This window comes from Columba livia, chromosome 4 (assembly GCF_036013475.1).
Source record: "Columba livia isolate bColLiv1 breed racing homer chromosome 4, bColLiv1.pat.W.v2, whole genome shotgun sequence".
Taxonomy (NCBI): domain Eukaryota; kingdom Metazoa; phylum Chordata; class Aves; order Columbiformes; family Columbidae; genus Columba; species Columba livia.
This window is the reverse complement of record NC_088605.1, coordinates 27,646,222-27,660,649: the sequence shown is the minus strand read 5'-3', so window position 1 is coordinate 27,660,649 and position 14,428 is coordinate 27,646,222. Positions and strand designations below refer to the sequence as shown.

Below are 14,428 nucleotides of genomic sequence, written 5' to 3'. Positions count from 1 at the left end.
GAGAGCTTGAGCCAGTTCCAATGAACTTCTGAGAGTCAACAAGAACTGTTTACACCTGGATTTTGTAGTTATCTTATTTAGCGTTCTTATTCTTGTGGGTGCAGTGATGTAGTATGCATACATTTTTCAGTTTTTAATAAATATGAAAAATCTATTAAAAGTGTATGTCTCACAGTATTTTTCAAATTGTCTTAATCCCTTCATGGTGAAGAGGTGAAATTTCGCTCTTTTATGAAGAACAATATCAAATGCCATTTTAAATACTTGGTGGATTTAAAGCTGCCTCTATAAATTAATTGGGTGTCTTATGTGATATTCCACTTTTAGTTATTAACAGTATTGGATTATGTAATTGAAAATGAAAAATCACTTTTGTGAAGATTTCTTCTAGGTACGTATATAAGCAAGGTATATTTTTAGTCAAGTTCTTAACAGAAATTGAAAAAAATGGTTTGCTTTCTTGTTCTTTAATATGATGCTGGGAGCACTGCTACATTGCTAACCACATATTTAAATCAGTATCTCAGTTCTTAATAATTGAATGATAATATTTTCATTATAAATGTTGAAAATATTGCTTGGCAACAACCCAAACATCAATGTATTATCAACATTCTTCTCCTACTAAATCCAAAACTCAGCACTATACCAGCTACAAGGAAGAAAATGAACTCTATCCCGGCCAAAACCAGAACACTGTGCCAATAAAAGATAATTCATTCTACAGAAACTGAAATAGAGTAAATTTTTGGCATTTGCCAAAAAAAAAAAAAAAAAAAGGAACTATTTCACAGAGGAAAAACTGATAAGCTGAATTAGTTTTCTGTTAAGCTGCTGTGTCTGAGATAAAACCAGTTCATAGATTCTTTGTAGTTTTACAATTATTCATTGATGTGGGGGTTTTATTTGTGTGTTCTGTTCTTTATAGTTGCCCTGTGGTCACCGGTGTAAAGAGATTTGCCATTCAGGTAGCTGCCCTCTGAACTGCAGCCAGAAGGTCAAACTCCGATGTCACTGTAAGAGACTGAAGAAGGTGAATTTCTAAGTTACGGTTTGGAAAACAATGTGTTTTTGTTGCATGTTCCTAGGCTTATATGGATGGATTATCTCTGGTGCAGTTATGGTGCAGTCCGGTTATTCTACTAGAGATATACCAGTTCACATCAGCTGAAGATCTGGGCTGCAATATCAAAAGATTCACTGTTCTAAAATCTGTTAGCTACCTGACTTACAATAGCTTTGTCTTCAAGCACCCTTGAGTTTTTGTAGCTCGTTCAGGAGAATAGTCAGATGACATGGAGTAATTTGAGGAAAAAACAAACAAACAAACATTTTGCTGATGATATTTGGAAAGTTTATAATTACGTAAGTTAGAACAAGCACAGATTTTGTGAATCCATAACTAATGTAATCAGTTACGGTTCTCTGCAAACCTAAAAGCAGGTACAGGCATCAGCTTCCTAAGCTTCTAACACAGATAAGGGACAAAGTAATTTAACAAGTTTATTATACCTATATAGCATTATAAGAGGAAGAACAGAAATTGATGTGAAGTCCTGGTAAATAACAATGACTTAACAACAACAAATTGTTATCTGGCTTAATTAAAAGGTGCTTAAATTATTTTTCTGGACCCACTTAGCTTCTGAGCCTTCCAAACAGGCTGCAGTTCCCCAGAGTTTTCAGCTTCTCCAAGTAATGTCTTGTGCAACCAGAAGTCTTGCGGGTGGGATGTTCAGCAAGAGAAAAGACGATGTGTGCAGAACAAGCGCTTCAAATTGAATGATCTCTGCTTACAGACAGCCACCTTTATTTTTCTTTTTCTTTTGTTTTCAATATTAGGGAGAGGGGAGGAGGTATGAGTGAGAATTATTTTTTTTTCTCCATGACCAGACCTTGCCCTGTAATTTCAGCCGGTTAAGAGAATGTATATGAAGTTGCTGAGACTCTGAATGCTAGCTCTTTCTGCCAGAGTTCAGAAGGTTATCTTACTTTCTCTTAGGTAAACAAGAGTAAAGAGGATAGAGGAGAAATTAAACTGGACTATTTGATTTATTCTTGCTTCCAGCTTACCTCATCAGAAAGAAGGAAAATATAAAAGGACAATATCATACAGAATTACAGGTTCAAATAATGTTTCATCATGAGCTTTATTTTCTGTGTAACCAGTGTTTTACTAAATAAGAATGTTTTATAATTTTCACAAAGAAATGGACATTATAACTAAAATTTTATATAAGGAAACTATTCTAAAAGACCCAAATTATACTTAACAGGAAGTACAGTGCAGCAAGATAGAAGATGGCCAAGTTTCACTGGAATGTGATGCATTATGCAAGGAAATGAAACGGAAAGCATCTGAGGTAATGTATCCATTGTAGCTATGATTTTTTTTCAGTGCTTCAAGAAGAGAAGGAAAACATGAACGCAGAATTATTTTTCAAGGCAATACAAGCAAAAAATACAACATAAGTAGATATGCTGTTTATTAGCAGCTCCTTTTTCAGACATGTGTTTGGCTTAGGGGGAGAATTACAGTGTTTGTCGACAGTGTTAATTAACACAGTGAAATACTATGTTAAAGCAACATTGTTTTTTTCCTTGTTGTTGTTCTTGTTGTTGGTTTTATTTGTTAGAACACGTTTTTTCCTCTTCTGAGAAACATGATGATCAGTGATGATAAAATCGTCATTGCTCTTGATCAGTGCTGTAGGATTAGGGCCAGGGCGCTTCACAGGGCATCGTTACATCTACTCATTCCTGTGGAAGTTTTGCAGCCACTGAATGCTCAACTTACCCACCATGAAGCGTGTAATCCTGTCACACCTTATTAGTTACCCTCTACCAGAAGAACGCAGAGTTTTCAGCAATTGCAGTATAGGTTTTTAGCCTGCTGCAAATGTGACTTCTCCCTAGTTCTGCTGTTTATGAAGTAAAGAAAATGCTGCATGCTGTCACCCAGAGAGACAGAATATCAACCTTGCTCTTATAAGCCTTTTATAAAACATTAAAAAAAAGAATTGGTGCATAAATTGCTTAGTGTTTATCAATTGATTGTTAGATGTAATAAATGTGTAGCCCAAAAACTCAATGGGCAAAGCTGACTTTTGTCAGTTTCTGCTCAGATTTACAGGATTGACTGGCAAGTTCTAGCAAGTACCACATATACCAAATCCTGCAAATTTGCAAGCAGGTCAAATGCTAAGCCTCTTGGGATATGCCTTCAGAAAATCCCAACCATAGCAAACAGTTCTAGTAGGAGTGTGGAGATAAGTTCATAGCACATGAAGTGCATGAGGTGAATTCACAAGCGACTCCATGAGCTGGGATGCAGCAACGTGTCCCAGTGTGGTGCAGTGAGCACAGTGTCAGCTGCTGTTTGACTTCAGGATATACTAGTTCCTATTTCTCACCCCTGACATTGTAATCCACGGGGAGGGATGGTCTAACACAATTAGCAAATGGCTGCAAGTTTCTGCTATAAGGAATGCCACAGACATACTGTGTGGTGTAACCTGGCTGTGTGTACCATGCTCACAGAAGAACATAGATTTAATTGTTTGGGGCTTTTGATGTCAACTTCTAAAGTTCTATTTAAATTCTTACCAGGCACTTCTTTGTAGCCTGTGTTGACTTGTAAATGCCACACTAGAATATTCTATTATTGTATGCACTTGATGAAAGTAATTTATTATGTCAGTTGCTGTTTAATGTGTCAAGACTGGAAAACGTCTGTTAAAAACAGCAGATGTTTACAAAGATAACTTAGTTTGCACAGTTGCAAAACAACCATCACTTTCCAAAAACAAAGTGTGTTAACCTTAATAAAACTCTTCATGTATAGCACCTAGTGAGTATGCACTTCTGAGGAACTGAATTCATCTTTTACTGGACATTTTATTAAAGAAATAGTTCTAGAAATGTTTCTCCATACTGTGATTATAATGGTTATGCTTCACTCTACCTACGTATATGATACCTATGTATCTTATACACATATGACCAGTGTAAAAAGAAGCTCTCCTGTTGCTGTGGCTCACTTTTTCGTTTGGAGCTGGGATTCTGCCTTTAGATGGCAGTGGAATGCCAGGAGGATAAGTGGGCAGTTTTTTCCACACCAGACTTTCTGATATCAGGTGTGTATGGGCGGAAAGGTCTTTTATATGCTCTTCTAAAGAGAGACTCTGACATTGTGTCTTGATTAATGAAATTCTCAATAATGCTTTTATTTGTTATATGGTTTGGCAATTAAAAAATTGTTTGAAAATCTGCAAATAGGACTGTTCTGTTTACCCTGTCCTCAATGCACGCTGAGCTGCAGTGTGCTAAAGCATGGACTAGTGTGCTTTCTCCTTAGTCATCAAGAGCTTTTGAATTGCAAATTGTTTAGAACAAATTCCACCTGTGCAAACCATATTTAGGAAATTATTGTTACTGTTAGTATGCAAATCGTCTGGTTATTATGATCAAGACCATTTTTCATTTCAAGTTATTAATCAGATTTTTACATCTAACTTTTCTAAGGCGGTGATTCAGTGGCCACAGTGCTAAAGGTCCAAGAAATGTATACAAGAAGGCAGACACATATTCTTCCCCAGTTTACACTTCCCGTTACTACTGTTACTGTAGTGATCTCTGACTATGGGAATTTCAGAGACTGAGCTGGTGTCTTTCTGTTTAATGGTCTTTGGATTTATCTCCTGGTAGCACGCCTAATTGTTTTTTGGTCGACATAAACTTTTGGCATCTACAAACATTCTAGATTTAGCCAGATACTCTGTGGGAGTAGAATATTTCCTTCTGTTATGAAGCAGCTTCCTGGTAATTAATTTTATGACTTTGCTTTTGTATTATGAAAAAGAATTATCGATGTTTTATCCTTATTTGGCATCTTACACATTCTTTGGGATTTTGTGCCTTGTTAGTCATCTGATGAATCCTAGTTATGCATCTCTTTCGATGGAAGCAACTCCATCCTGTTGTCTTCTGTATATGTTCAGGATTTACATTCTTTTGTTATTGCAGGACCAAAACTGAATGCAGGAGCTGAGATTCAAGTGTATAATGTGTTTACATATTGACGTTTTTTCTATACCATTCTTTTCTTAATAATTTCTAGCATTTGATTTGCTTTCTTGAACACTGTAAAACATTTATATAGAAATATCAACTGTAACTCCCATTACTACTTTTCATAGGGCTTTCTGATGGTGGAGCATTTTTAATTACGTTTAGATTGCATTACACCGAGAGGTTGAAAGCAGATTCATTATGCATTATTATTATATGTCATATTTGGTACAAATATAGAGGCTTCCTTTTACTCTAGTAGTCAGTGAATATTTCAAGTATTTGGAATGAAATATGTGTGTGTAAATTATATACTTACATAGGAATTATCGGTATGTGTGAAGTGTACTGGATTGAGGATAAAGTTGCTGAAAACTTAGAATAACTGTCTAGGAATTTTCCTGGTTGTTAGTGAACAAACTGTTCCTTTTGGGTTTTATATTTGTCACTTGAACTTGTCAAGTTGAAATCAGAAGTTCAATTTATAACATTGTTGTAGCCATTGTATGTTCCATGTTTTCCAAATGCGATGTGATGCAGCTTTTTCTGAGAATATTTTGTACTATAAGTTAAGATCTTGCTTGATGAAAGTTTTGCTACCATTCTGTAGGAGTGATTATGACTCTAAGAAAATAGGTTTAGCTGCTGTTTACAATAGTTGCTTATCACTTTGTATGTCTGAACAGATAAAAGAAGCAGAAGCCAAAGCTGCTATTGAGGAAGAAAAACGAAGACAACAGGTATCAACCTTTCTTTTTCCTCACTTACTTCCTCCCCACTTTGTTCTGGTTAGTAAATCATTTAATTTGCATGCAGCTGAAGATGTGTAGTGTGTAATGTGATATGCACAGTCATTCCTGTCAGCTGTTATCTCACTCAGTGTGTTGTGAATTATTTATAATGGTTAAGAGTCCACATTTTTCCAAACAATTTTCATAATTTTATGCAAAATATTAATTAGTCGGTTTAATCTTGCATGACTGTAACTGTGTATAGTATAGTTTATTTTTAAAATACTAAGTACTCTTGATTGTAATTGAACGCTTCATAATGCATAAACCACACAGAATTGCTGAATAGTCTCCATAGAGATTTAAATATTGGGTGAAGCTTCCCTCCTCCCTCCCATCATGAAGAATGAGGAAGCCTAAATGAGTCTTTGTTCTTCAAGGTCTCTGGAGGGAGGAAAACGTGTATTTACTGTAATTGCTGTTGTTGGTGAGCATATGTTGTCAGTATTGTAATCCAAAAAGCTTTTGTGCCATCTGCCTGGAGACACTAATACTAATCATATCTCAGGCACTAACCATAAGGTTGGTTGGTGGTGATGGCTGGGCCAGGTTTGTCATCTGGAGGCTACAGCCTTAATGTGCTTCTCCCTGACAGTTCATGCACATGTGCCTTTGCGTGAGCATGTGACACCAGACCATATTCGAAGCCCAGCATGTGCTTTCTGACTCTTCTGTTACTCAGTTATTACAACAGTTATGTATTAGGTTATACCAGCATGTTACACTCCGTTTCTGTCGCAGAGCACTGGCTCACTCCCTGTTGGAAAGGGGGCATGGGAGGCTTCCTCACAAACCCCATCTTCTTGTGTTCTTCTCCCAGTCTCATTAGGATAGACGGTTTCTCTGTTGGTCACAACTTCTGTTACTTCCACTTTGATTAATTGCGTAGAGACTTTGTTAGAGCATTAAGTCTACCAAGCAATGCTCTAGCAAGGCCTGCCTTTGTTTTTCAGAGGGGAGCGTGTCTACTCCTTGTGCAGGAAAAGCATGCAGTTCTGTACCTGTTGTCCAGGGGACCGGGCACTGTCTTGTGATCATCTTGTAATGTTTATTATTATGTTCATGCCTCAACTGCCTACAATGTTTGTCACATATTCCCTCATACAACTCCCAAATACTTCATCTGATTCTTCTTGTTTTCTGAGTTGACCTTGGAAATGTTAGTTGTGGGACATAAGTCAGGAAGGGTATCTTGCATATAGATGTGTGAAACATTTTGTTAGAGGTCATCTGTAGCTGATGGGTCTGCAAGCTAAGTACTGGAGTGTACTAATGGATACATACACTTGTGAGGAACATGCTTACAATTCTAGAGCTAGAAATTCAAAGTTACTGGTGTTTGTATTTGCACCGATTGTGTTGTCATGCATTCCAGAAGGTATCCCAGTTACTAATGATTTCTGCCTCAATATCCCCTAAGTCCCTCTAGTAAAGTCTCGGTAATGAGGATCCTCTGAAACTGTAGCAGATTCCCTCCACCAGCATAGTGCGCAACATTATTTTTGTCTTGATTCCTCAGCAGCAATTGTTTCTGCAGTCAGGCCACTGTTGCTTCCTGCTTGTACATCCACTAAGTCTCGCAGTTACAGTCCAGCAGTACCCTTGTGCAATATATGGCAACTGCTTTTGCATACGTGTTTTGTGATGGATGCAGCTTCAGAGATTGAAGATGTCACCTATACATAATCAAGGCTATTAAAAGGTTAATTAAGAGTGGCCAGTTATATAGCGCAATAGCAAACACTAGGACAACAACAGTAAAAAAAATAGGACAAAACCAATTTTTAAAAGTAGGACAACAGTAACTAATAAATAGGCTCTAGAATTGCACACAAGTACTAACCCCAGCTACTGCAGCCTTTCGTCTAAAATTTATTCCCTTCCAATTTGATCTCATAATCTGCCATCTGGTGATGCAAATTGGAGGACATCACATTAAGAATATATATTTGTTGAGTATGCTCCCTTCTGACCAACGTTTGCATCTTCTGCTACCTTCCTAATCTCTCATTAGCACATTTTTATATAGACAGTTCAACTGTTACAGCTTGCCAAGACCTGTTTTGATTAATACTTCATTAAATCCTTTATATACAGACAAGTTAGTGCTCTGCACATTTGTATTTTGGAATTTGCTATTTGCTATATTTGGTAGCAGCTTCTGCTAATATCATTTACAGATGGAATCACTTGTTTCTTAGTAGAAGGGAAACAGCTTGGTTAGGCTTCTCATCATGGCCCAGCAGCCAAAATTTCCCTCTGCTTCTAATTCAAAGGCACCATGTGAGGCCAGGGTTTTCAGAATTGCTGGACGAGGAAGAAGAATCAGTACTTTGATTATTTAGCAGTTCAGATCAAGCGCTTTCTCTGTCTCATTCTAGTGTAAAAGACTTGGGTAAATTTTTGAGGTAACTGGTAGTAGTCAAGAGTTTCGATACTGAAAGTCAGGGTCTCAAATCTGAATTCTAATTTAAAGAGTAGTATGAAAGATTTTTTTTTCCTTTTTTCTTAGAAAGAAAAATGTTTTAACAGCTCCTTAGAAGTTATGAAAGTGCCCTCCCCCCTATAAAATACAAGACGTACAACTTCACAACATATGCTTTCTGTCTGTATAGTCACTGTTATTTGCATGCATTTGGTCATGTTTTCCATTGTGGCTGCTATTCCTTCCCGTGCAGGAAGGATATAGAGAATAACACGTGAAGGAGAGAAAGCTGGTACCTGAGCAATACTAAATTAGATGGTATCTCACATCAAATTGTTTTGAGGATACAGTTTAAATAAATGCATTTCATTTTACTTTTAATGTGTCTTTACACAAGGAAGTTAGGTTCTCACTCTAAATAAAGCTTCAAATATTAAGGTAGTTTGAAGATTGGCCACAACCATTACTTTATTGTTCAGAGATCATTGAGGTGACACTTTGGGAATTATGATAGTCATATAAAATCCATAGGTAGCTTTTCAAAGATAGTGATAGCTTCTTTCTCATATTTTGGGCCTATGAATATTTTTTCATTCTATGTTTTGTTTTTTATAATGTATTTATTTTTAGCTCAGTTTTTATAAAGATCACTAGGAAGGCAATTCAGTACCTGTTATATAATTGTTCAAGCCCTATATTTTAATTCAGAACACTGCAATTCCTGAAGCACTCTTCACTTACAGCTCACAAGTATATATAGAAGCCTCAGATTTTATTTAGTGTCTGTGTAAAATAAAATACTGCCATATTATCTATAAAACCTTAAGAACTCTGCACCTGCATTTGGATTTTTGGATTTTGAAAAACTGTTTCATTACTTTGCTTTTCTAAAGGAGGATTAGCTAGTTTAAAGTAATCTTGTTTCAAATAGCAGGCTGTGGAACTTTGTCTGAACTTCTATCCTATATTGTTAGAGAAATGCCAACAATTTCTGCCTTTACTGGGTACAAAGGAATAGACGTCAAAATGGGTCCCTTTCTCCTGCTAACAGTGGTATCTGGCACAAGAATGGAAGTAAGATTTGCTTTGTGAAGCTCTTGGCAAATATTTTCTGTCAGTAGAGGAAGACCAGACATCAGGCAATCTTGAGTTCCAAAGGAAAATTATATTTACTGGACTGCTTCTCTGCTCATTTCCCAAAACAGTCTTATTCTTCTTTCTCTAATGCACCCACCGTATTGTCTTAGTCCCCCTCTTCCTGGCAGCACTGCAGCCACAGTGATGTAGATTTATCTCCTCTCATGGCCAGGCTTTGTATCTGTTCACTGGCCACGTTTCCTCTGCTTCAGCTCAGTCTTACACCTTTTGCCCAGCCAGTCCCGACTTGCTGCACTCTGCTGCTGCCATCTCTCTTCTCTCTTTCAGGTCTTCTAGTGTTTCTGCTCCCTGGCTCGTCATCCCATGCTTTCTTTAGTAGCTGACAAGTCTATCCAAAAATCCAGATAGTTGTTGGACCTTTTCTGGTTTTAGTCTGTCTCAGCTCTCCTTTAAACCATCTTTTCCGATTTTCCTAGATGGCTCCTTATTGGACCTTCATCCCAGTCTTATGCTCTTTGTCCCAGGCTGCCTAATTCCAGTTTTATTGAAGCTTTGTAGTCTAAAATCAGTTTTGTCTGTGTTCTCTTGATACCCTTTTAAAAGGATATGTAGGGGTGTGAGGAACAGGGATCAGAGGATCCTACTGTTCATTCCAGGCATTACCCTGAAACTGCTGTTGTGGGTGGAAGCTTGGCATTCTTCTTATTTTTTAAGTTGCTTTGCTTAATTTTGGGGTCCAAGGGCATGTGCTTTCTTTTGAAGAATGCTGTGTACCGGCTGCAGTCATAGGTAGGTTGTAACATATAACAAATGGAATCTTGTTGTGCATGCCTAAGATTTTAGCTATTTATGTAAAATTGAACTGAGCAGGCAAAATATACAGAATTGGGGGAAATATCATATTTTATGTATTTATATTTTTATTAATTCATTTTTAGCAGAGAACACATCCTTGTTGTGGGGGACCGTCTTTGAAGACCTGTGCTCTTACATACATTATTGTAATAGCTTAAATACTTACAAGGGCTTTTCTTTAATAGTAAAAGTAATGTATCTTTGACATATTTCACGGAAATAACAATCTCATTTTGGCCTAACATACTCACCCAGATTTAAACTAATGTAAAACTTAATTTGGTTGCATTTTTGGTGATGTTTTATGTAGGAAACTAAACAGTGGTTTAATACTTGGAAGAAAAGTGCTTTGTAACCATGGGATATAGTAAGAGATATAGAACTTCTGTTGGCAGTCAGTTGTTTTATAAATGGTCTTTGGAATGTTATTCAAAATCTGCATATTTATTTGGCTTTAATTCTGACAAATGTTAACGGCTTCTGGTTTTCTTCATCTAGGCTGAACTGGAAGCTTTTGAAAACAGATTAAAAGGACGAAGAAAGAATAAGAGAAGAAAGGATGAAGTAGAAGTTGAACAATCATCATGGCAAAAATACAAGAACCTCATTATGCTGCCAGTGTTTGGAGTCGCTGTTGTGATGGTTGCATGGCTCATGGTCTATAATGACTGAAACAGCGCAATATTTAATATACCTCAGTCAGGCTTTAGGTAGCTATTATTCCTCGAATGTTAGTCTGTGTTTAACAGAACTTAATATGCATAGATTATGTACCTATACTGTTTGCGAAGAAAACTGCAGAGGAGGGAAGAAATGTCACCTTTGCGTTATTATAGTAACAGCACAAAACTGAATTCAGACACTGACAGTAATAGTAGTTTTTAGTCTACACTGAAGTGCTGGTGTAATTTATCTGACTGAGATCTGTTAACATCTCTTCTATTAATATATTGTGTTACTTTCCCTTGTCTCTATTTCATAATATTAAAAAATTAGCATAAAATGATATATTCAGTATTTGTTTCCTGTAAAATAAATTTAGTGGTTTATTGAAGATTAGTATTTTTATCCTAGTCTTTAGGTTGTATCACACAATAACTTCTGTCTTCGTGTCAGTTTTAATTATAACAACTAATGGGGAGCTTCAGATCACTTAAGTTTGAATATTCTGGGGCCTCATGTCAGAACTTCGTTCAGAGAAAGGAAATGTGAACTGTCTTTGAAGTCAACTGTATCACAGACAATATAATGGGCCCCCTTACAGGCTTTGGGTTTTGGTTTCGTTTTTTATTTCCCGCCCCCCTTGTTTCCTCAAAATCAAACCAACTGAAAACTTAATTTAATGGACAGATGCATGTGCTGAACATGGATGTGAAGTAGTTTCAGGGTACAGGGATGTGTCCCCCATCATCAACAGCAGAAAAGCAATTTGAAGTTAAAGCATCACTTGACTATTTGTGTAGATAAATATCACATTTGAATATTTACATAGGTGTGCAAAAACGTAATTGAACACCGTAACAATACATGTTGTTCTGAAGCCATGTGGATAGTGCTTGCTAATGCATAAACTACCTAGCTAATCTTTTATATGTTTAAATATTTCCTTACTGACAGTTTAGAATACCTTGCCTTGGGATATCAGTATTGGTTGGTAGAACTGAAAGGTTTACACAGTGTCAAGTTTTGATTGCAGGGTGACAAACTGTGGCAGATGCTTTGTTAACCTCCTCTTTCCCCTAACTCCCCTCTAGCCCCCACACCTTCCCACTAAGTACAGGTGATTGGAAGGCAAAAGAAGGACAGAGAGAGAGAGAAAGAGTTGGAAAAAATCAAAAATGTTTTACTAATGCTACTAATAAAACAGAGAAAATAATACAAAATGTACAAAACTCATCTTGAAAGTCCTGGCGAAGACCAGCACTGCTCCAGCAGCAGCAAAGCCTGCACCCAGGAGTCCTGGACTGGACTCTGCAGATGACCGGAACTGGATTCAGTCTGTCACTAGGCCTCAGTTCGCAGGGACCACTTGCAAAGTCCTCTTCTAATATTGGCAATAGGGAAAAGGGATGAGATCCTCGTGATCTCCCACTTTTATATGATGTATGACATGAATGGGATGGAATACTTAGTTGGTCAGTTTTAGTCAACTGTTCAGTTCGCCATTCCTTGTTGCCCTTCTTGCAGGACATGTATCCTTATTAGTGACCTTGCATTCCATTGCTATGTCTACCAAAACATGTATCTAGCTTTCAGAAAAGTGCAGTTAGTAAAGAAAACTTCAGCTGAAAGGAAAATTCACTAAAAGAGAAACTTGTTTTTAACAAAACCAGGACACACAGCTTCAAGATTATCAGAGAAGCTACGTTGTCTTAGCTGAGGGACTGCAAGTTAAATTCAGGGATGGGAAAAATCAGAAAACTGAATTCTTAAACCCCTGCTGGAAATTTTATGCTGATACATGAGCATTGTGGCTAACTGAAAAGTGCTTATGAGATCCTGTGAAAGATGAGGTATGAAGCCAAAGGGCATTAGGTTGCCCTTGTTTTGGTGTCCTGGTTTTGACTGGCATAGAGTTATTTTTCTTCCTAATAGCTGGTATAGTGCTGTGTTCTGGATTTAGGATGAGAATAACATGGATAACACACTGATGTTTTAGTTGTTGCTGAGCAGTGCTTACACTAAGTCAAGGGCTTTTCAGCTTCCCATACTCTGCCAGTGAGGAGGTTCACAAGAAGCTGGGGGACACAGGCAGGACAGCTGACCCAGGCTGGCCAAAGGAATATTCCAAACCATACGCCGTCATGCTCAGTGTATAAACTTGGGGGAGTTGTCTGGGGGGCCGTGATGCTGCACGGGGACAGGCTGGACATCGGTCAGCAGGTGGTGAGCAATTGCACTGTGCACCACTTGTTTTGTATATTCTTTTATAATTATTATTGTTATTATTTTCTCCTCCTTCGCTGTTCTATTAAACTGTCGTTACCTCAACCCACGAGTTTTACTTTTTTTTTTTTCATTCTCCTTCCTATTCCACTGCCGGGGTTTGGGATTGAACAAGTGGCTGCATGGTGCTTGTTGCCATCTGGGGTTAAACCACAGCAACAGTCTAATATACAATTTCATCACAAATCCTGCAAAAGCAGTGAGACCGTTTGTGTGAATTAGCAGAGAAGATTGCAGTTTGTTTGGAAGCTACGTTGGTTGATTTTGGACTGCTTATAGAAGTATTAATTTGAGCTGATATCCCATTGTAATTACAGTTCAGCGGCAGAAAAAATAGAAAAGCTGCAACAGGTATTAGCTTTTAGATATGTAGGTTGACAAAATGGGGAGAAAATAACTTTATTTTCCACTTTTTATCTAAGTTTGGTGAAAGAGAAGAGAGGTAAGGAAAAGTTGACCATGTTTAGCATTGATTGATGCTCTTTGAGAGTATTTTATTTTTATTTTTTGGGTTGTTTTTTTTTTTTTTTAAATTGATCTTTATAAATGCACGATACTGCCATGTCAGGCCACTGGTACGTAACATTGTAGAATTAATTGAAATTACACTAGGCAATCATAGTTGCATCTCCGTTGAATTCTCTTATTTTCTAGTATAAGGAATAAACTTCCCCATATTGTTACTTTAACTTTTCTATCATACTAATGCTTGGAAGATAATTCCATATATATGTGTTGTTTCTTTAATCAAATGAGGTGATACTATTATGTGTCTGATTATGCTGGTAACTCTCTTGTCACTGAGAGTAAAAGAAAAGAGATTTTTGTTCAGCTTAAGGAAAATACGATGTGTTGTTCAAAAATACAGAAAGATACCTTTGTAGTTGAAATACGCAGATCAATATGAATGAGACCACTGTGGAAAGAGCTTTTATCTTATGTGACCGTAACTCACTTTTCTATTTACTGCTAGCTTTTTCTTTAAAACAACTGCAATGTAAAGTTTCTCTTTGCCATAGAGGCAAAGAAAACTATCTTTACATAGCTATAAAAATGAACTGCACTTGAGTTACATGTTTGGAGTAGTTCTTACTGTTCTTTTCTGCATATTTTGCAGCATTTGTGTGAAATATTGGAGAGGAAAATGCTTCTTATTGATCATCTTTATTACAAAAAGAAAGCACACCAATCTTTAAAATTTTATTCCATTCATGCAAATATGTACATGAGTAGACATATTCCA

At 37.0% G+C, this 14,428-nt stretch overlaps 1 protein-coding gene across 3 annotated transcripts in view; it reads left to right on the top strand.

Moving 5' to 3' along the window:
• NFXL1 (nuclear transcription factor, X-box binding like 1) overlaps nucleotides 1-13,230 on the top strand; it is a 49,051-nt gene extending 35,821 nt beyond the window's left edge. For 2 of the 3 annotated variants that reach the window (XM_065060833.1, XM_065060834.1), the window contains exons 19-22: nucleotides 929-1,033; nucleotides 2,277-2,363; nucleotides 5,757-5,810; nucleotides 10,738-13,230. In XM_065060833.1, the coding sequence (XP_064916905.1) occupies nucleotides 929-1,033; nucleotides 2,277-2,363; nucleotides 5,757-5,810; nucleotides 10,738-10,911 (420 nt within the window). In that variant the 3' untranslated portion in view covers nucleotides 10,912-13,230. Of the gene's footprint in view, nucleotides 1-928; nucleotides 1,034-2,276; nucleotides 2,364-5,756; nucleotides 5,811-10,737 lie in introns of those variants that run through there. The other variant, XR_010472200.1, reaches the window with a different exon arrangement.
• The last annotated feature ends 1,198 nt before the right edge of the window (nucleotides 13,231-14,428 follow it).